General features: G+C 58.7%; 1 protein-coding gene across 1 annotated transcript in view; it reads left to right on the top strand.

Annotated features, from left to right (window-relative positions):
* The window catches only part of LOC113213380 (Schwann cell myelin protein), a gene marked incomplete in the record, with an annotated part of 223,765 nt that overhangs the window by 48,720 nt on the left and 168,762 nt on the right, over nucleotides 1–6,283 (top strand). The window contains 1 exon segment of the mRNA XM_052264308.1: nucleotides 2,007–2,169. Coding sequence (XP_052120268.1) covers nucleotides 2,082–2,169 — 88 coding nt within the window.

Here is a 6,283-nt window from a genome sequence, read left to right as displayed (position 1 = left end):
GGGGGCGGGCCATCCGCCCACCTGACCCATTGCTGTATTTGCATGGCTTTTAGGGTGGGGCGGGCTGTAAAGGGATTGCCGGTGATCTCTCTAAACGCACTTCGTGCCCCCCGTACAGCCCCGTACGGCCTAAGGGCCCGGCTCAGCGGCTGCGCGGAGTGTGATGATATGAAAGCTTCTTCGCGCCCCTGACTTTTTGTATTGCTCTTCTCCTACCCTCACACTTGTAGAGGAGGGGTCACCTTGCGCCGCCCTGCCGCCCTGTGCGGCACGACGGGCACGGCCTTCAAATCCAACTTTAAATAGTGTTCTAACGGCCCGTCGTTCCGCGGCTCTGCGAGCTGTCGGGTCTCTCCGCCGCCCCAGGGCCGCGGCCTTGGCTCGGTGCAAGTCCGCAAGAAAAGCCATTGCGGGCCCCGGACCACCAGGTCGCGGGACGCTGCAAGCGCGCTGCTGACCCCCGAGGGCCTCGGTAGTGTGGCCACAGCCATGGAGCAGCGGGTAACCGCCCCGCCCCTACCCCATCCGACCCCGCCCACTACTCTCGTCACGCCAAACAGCCCCGCCGCTGCCGCTACCTAATTCCCAGCGCGCTCGGCCATCACCCGAGGTACTCCCGCACATCCACTCCGCAGTGCCGCCCCGGATCTTGCTGCCCGGCGAGGCAGCGTCAAGAGTGGCGGGACAAAAGTGGCCAAACACAGAGTTTTCACAAAGTCTGAAGTAAAGACATCATTTACCTTATGGTAAGGATTTTACCGGATTTTACACCTTTGGATTTTAAATGCTGATGGCGATAATCTCCCCAAAAATGTATTCATTATTTTTCCAAGATGGATTCTGAACAGTCCTTAGTATGCCGTTGAAGACCGTCAGCAAAGCACATTTTTGACGCTCTTCGTTGCGCAAAAGTATAAATGTCGCGGAGACCTACCTGTTGTTTTTCCCCGTGCAGGACCGGTCTCCAGGGGGATGATGGGTCGCCCTGAGATCCCGTCGCGGCGAACAGTCGCAAACTTGTGGCTCCGCGAGCGTCGGGGTCGGGGGCGGAGGTGGAAGAGGAGAAGAGAGAGGGGGGGTTGGGGAGAGAGGGGCTGCGTTTTAGGGTTGGCGTTGGAGGCCCTGTGTGTCCCCTATCGGGCTGCTGGCTGGGCTGGCAGGGGTTAGGAGCGCCGCTTGGCTGTGATTGTGTCCACTACTCTGTGATACTCCCTCCACCCCCTCCCCCAACGCGGTGCCGCCCGACTACGCCGCGCCACGCCCGGGACATCATCTCGCCGGATCGTAGACTTTATAGCCCAGAAATACGCGTGCGCGCTCATCCGGCGCTCTCGTCTCGTCTCGATAGAGCGGGCCGCCCGACCACTGTGGCGGGCACCGCGCCCCCGCCTCACCCCCGCCGCCCCGCACCACCGCTGTGCAGTGCCATTAAAACCTCTACTTTTTGGATGAGTCACAGTGGCGATGCCATCGGAGGGACGTATTCGGCGCCGGGTTGGGGCCCGTACAGGGGAGTATCGCCGCGGGGCCATCTCCTCGTCCCGTCAGTCAGCGCCGTGAGGACCGCCATCCTCCTCAGGACCCCCCGGGGCCCCTCGCTGCCGGGTGCTGCTCGTGCATCTCTGCGGTGTGTCTTGAGCAACAGCCGTCGTGCCACCTAATCCGTTTCCATCCATCTGAAACAATCATCGTGAAGTGTTGTACTCAATTCACCAACTCTGAATAACCAGGGCGTTATTTGTTTGCATTTGGACTAAAAACGGATGTTTACGGGGAAAGAAACCGTGAAGCGTCGTGACAACGAGCATGTGTCTTTTTTAGCTTAAGCTTTAGAAAGGATTTATGACTGCTTGTTCATACTCCACGAGCATGTGTCAGAATCTCCAAATTGCGATGTTATTGTCGCAATTGCTTCTTTTCAGTGCCGTTTTGTTACTAGATTTTGTTGGCTATGCCGTGAAAATCCTAATTGAATTTGAAACCTGACTTATGGTTTTTCTGTACAGGTGCGGGAGTGCGGGCGCGCCCGCCATGTGACTCGCTGCTGACGCGCTGACGCCGCCGCGCAGCCGCGCCCCGCCATGGCCGCCCTGCTCGTCGTGGGGCTGGCCCTCTCGGCCGCCGGCCTGGCCGCCGCGGGCAGCCCCGACGTCACGCCCAAGGAGTTCGGTGAGTACGGCCGCCTGTTCGTGCGGAATGGACCGCGCGCACCAGCACGCGCCCCGCCCCGCCCCGCCCCCCGTACCATCATTTACTTCCTGCGCGTCAACTTAACCCGCGCGCGCCTCTTCCCTCTCCAGAGTTAGGGAGAGCGTCAGCGAATCAGCGCGCGTCTTGATCTCTGCGGGAGATATATCACTATTTAGGCCCCTCTGCGGGCCCGGGCCCTGCCGGGACTACATCGATCATTCTTCCAGGAGCTGGGCCGGCCCCGCTAAGTTTCTGTGGCGGAGGTCTTTGTCCCGGCGCAGCTCTCCCACTCCACCACTCCGCGCCGGCCGTGCGACAGAGACGCGACCGCCTCATCATTTCCGGCGCCTCAACTTGGCCGCGCGACGACTTGAAGGGAAGAGAGAGACGGAGAGAGGGAGTGAGAGCGAGAGCGGCCCCTCTCACCGACGGCGGCATCGGATGAATGAGTGAACGACGAACTGGAGGCGTTCCTATCTCTCCACGCGGCCGACGGGGGTTGGGTGCGCCCTCGAGGCCCTTCAGGCCCTACCACAGGGTCAAAACCTCCCGCTCTGTAGGTCACGGTGTAGAAGTGCGAGAAGTACTCTAAACCCATGGTATCGATTGCATCGCCAAATAGTTGAAGGTTGACGCACTTCGTTCGGGCCATTCCAGCAGTACAGCATTCGCCCTGCTGCCACTTGCCGCGCCGCCGCTCACAGTCCTACACGTCTGCAACATACCGTTCTCTCCAGTGTGTCGGATTTCCAAAGTAGTTCGCGATGCCTTGTGCCCTTTTCCTGTTCCGACTGGCGCTGGCGAAGGGCTGAGCAGGGCTGAAGGGCGAGTGGGCGGGGCGGCGGTGCTGCGCGTACCCGGTTCGGACGTGCTGGAGTACCATCGCCGGCACGTGACCAGGTGACCCCCGCGCCACGCTTGGTGATTGGTCCAGCCGCTGCCAGCCTTCGGCGCCGACAGTTTGTCGCTGTCCGAGCGGCCAGCTCTGCCCTTACGGCTTCCTCCAGATTGGAGAGTGCCTGAGATCCGAGGTTGGTCGTGTGTGTGTGTGTGTGTGTGTGTGTGCGCGCGTGTGTTTGTGTTGGTGGCAGTGTGCGCGTCCGAGGCCAAAGGGGCAGAGGCCTGGGAGAGGGAGAGGAGGACTCTCTCAAAAGGCGCCATCATCCCATCGCGGCCCATCCCCGGCCTGACCGGCCCATCCGATCTGATCTCGGATCTGATCTCGGATCTGCGCGACGAGGCTGCCTGGCGGGTCAGCGGGGCGACACAACAGCCCCCTCCCCCCCCTCTCCGCGTATCCCCTTCCCCTCCTCCCTCCCTCCCTCTTCTCCTCCCCCTGCTGCCCCCTTACTCCCTCTGCGAACACCCTGCATTTTTATTTATTTTATTTTTCGGCATCCCACTTGTTCTTCTTCCCACTCTCTGACTCCCTGCCTTCCCGGCCCCACTCTCCCCTCCCCTCCCTCTCTCTTCCCATCACCCTCCCCTCTTTACTCTTGCCTTCCATTCCACCTCATCCCAATTTCGAACCACGCGCTGCCAAAGGTCGAAATCACCGCTGTCATTGTGATTGTGTGTGTGTGTGCGTGTGTGCGTGTGTGTGCATTGGAGGAATTCCCTCGAATTCTTCTTTTATCGCTGCGATCGGCGGCTGCGATGCGGTAGGCAAACATGGTGATTGGCAGGCAAGCGTCCCCCTCCCCCTCCGGCCCCGCGAGTAGACCGCACTGCGCCAGGAGCGCTGCGCTCTGCGCCCTGCTGGCCCCTGGCCGCCCTGCCTGCTGTCGTGTTTGACGCGCGAAACTCGACCCCGTGTGCGTGTGCGTTACACCCCCCCCCCCTCTCCCCTCCGTCACCGGGTAGGATTATGCCAACTCCAACCTCAGCTCGACATATTTGCTTGTTCCTTTTGCAATTTGAGAGTATGGGTGGGCCGGGGGAAGGCGTCTCCCGTGTGTACCGGCTCCAACACCCACACACTCCTCTGCCGTCGGTTCCAATCGCGGGATGCTTTGACATGCTCGCCCCACGAAGGTCGGCGCCTCCCCCAACTCCTCCTCACGGCCTGCGCCGGTGTCATGAGGATACGGGCCGTCGTATAGCGTTTTCAGGCGCGGCGTGCACCTTTTCTTCTTGCCGTCTTTGCGTTCCTTGTCAGATTTTGATGAAAATTGGAGCGGAGGCGGGAGAGAGGCCTGCAGGCGGCGGCGGGTGTGGGGGTGCGGCGGCGGGGCTGCGATAACAAACTTGAGAGTAAACCTCTCTTTCTTCCCCGGGCGCGAAGTGGTGCGTGCAGCGTCTGTTTAAATGGAAGGGGGCTGGGGGGACCGGGCTGACGGGGAAAGGGGGCGTCTCGCTCAGCGCTGTCTTGATTTCGACAAAAACGGTGGGTCGTTGCAGCGAGCCGTGAACGACGCCACCCGCCTGCCCGCGGCCACCCACACCACTGAGCACAGCCACCTTTAGGCCGCGCTCCCCCCAGTCCCCTTCCACTCCCTTCTTTCTTCTTCTTCAGTTTGGTCCGCCGCTCGAGGACTCCATCTGGTGAACGGTCGTATCTACTTTCTCACTCTTACTTACTACCCCCCCTCCCCCTCCTCTCGCTCTCTCCAATTTATGTTCTTTTCTGTTGCAAAATCATCACAGATTCTCGGATACAAAATTCTCCTGCGAATCTGTTATCCCATACATGGTTAGGCGACCTCATGAGTCCAAATTTTCTCCGTTTCTTTTAAAGTTTTCGACTGCTTTTACGCTCCTGTTAATGATTAAGAGTCTGTTCCATGCTACCCCTAAATTGCATCGCACTTTCGTTTTAAAAATTGCTAGGTTTTCCTCGAGCGATAAAAACAATCAATAACTCTTCAATATTATGTATACGAGTGTAGCGCTGTAGGTACAACGCACCGAAAAGTCGTCGCTCAAAGTGTCACGGTGGGACGCGGGGCGGTGCGGCCGTTTGCGGGCGGCGCGCTGCGCCTGGCATCTCGGGGTAGGCAGCCCGGCGGGCCGCGGCGCGCCAGGTGGTGCCAGAGCCCCAGGTCGCCACAGGTGCTCGGTGGGCCCGGGCCCGCCTAGCGGCCGCGCCACGCGCCGCGCCCCGAGGGAGGGACGCCGCAAAGGGGAAGAAATCTCTGTTACGTTCGCGCCGTCGACTTGACAAGCGTGAATTACAGCGCCAGGCCTGCTGGCACGCTCCGCACCGCTGGCGCTTCTGAATTTTGTCGAATGCTGTTGTTACGATTAAAGCGCTTCGAGACGAGGGTGGGCGTGCTTTCGTAGAAATGGTGGACTAATGAAGAAGAGATGAGTCAGAAACTACTTCATCGCGTTTTATTTTTCTTCTACCTCCCCCGACCTCCCTTTTCGTGTATTCTAACCGAGAAATTTAAACTGTACGTATGTTAAATTTATTTCACCATTTGTATAAGTATGTCATACTTGCCACTCCCGTGCCTCTCCTGAAAGCCTGCGAGTATACCAACTCATTTTTAGAAAAACATGTGGGGTAGGCGCACGTTTTAAGATTGAGCAATATCTTTTTGAAAATAAGACATGAGCAAAGAGCGAGGCAAAGGAGCAAACTGTAGAAAATACAGCTTTGAATTTCGCCCTCAAAAGAATGCCAAATTTTAGCTATCAAAAAATAATGCCGATTATTTTTCTTGCAAAGCTGCCCGTGGCTTCTGTAGTATTTAATACTTCTTTCACTGGACCCGGTGTCAGAAGTGTCGAGTCGAAACATATCAGCCGAAGCGTTTGCAGCAGTGAGCAGTGTAGCAGTTTGTGGATTGTTCGTGGAGACGACGCGCCGGTGGTGCCTGTGGGAGGGGATTTATTCGGAGCGGCCCACTCCACACGTCGCATCTTATTTTAATTTTCCCGAGTTTCCTTTTGGATCCGTCCTCTTTACGTCACCGCTTGCAGGCCAATATATCACGGTGGCAGCCCAGCCGCACTCTCTAGCGCCTTCTCTCCCCCTGCCCAAGAAAAACAGTGAGACTCGCAGTGTCGGTGTGTGTGGTAGCGAAGAGAGCCTCGGGGAGAGCAGGGCCGCGCGGCGGGGCAGGACCGCCGGCGATGGAGAGAGAGG

This window comes from Frankliniella occidentalis, unplaced genomic scaffold (genome assembly GCF_000697945.3).
Source record: "Frankliniella occidentalis isolate FOCC.00 unplaced genomic scaffold, Focc_3.1 Scaffold18, whole genome shotgun sequence".
Classification (NCBI taxonomy): domain Eukaryota; kingdom Metazoa; phylum Arthropoda; class Insecta; order Thysanoptera; family Thripidae; genus Frankliniella; species Frankliniella occidentalis.
This window is presented reverse-complemented; position numbering and strand designations above follow the sequence as displayed.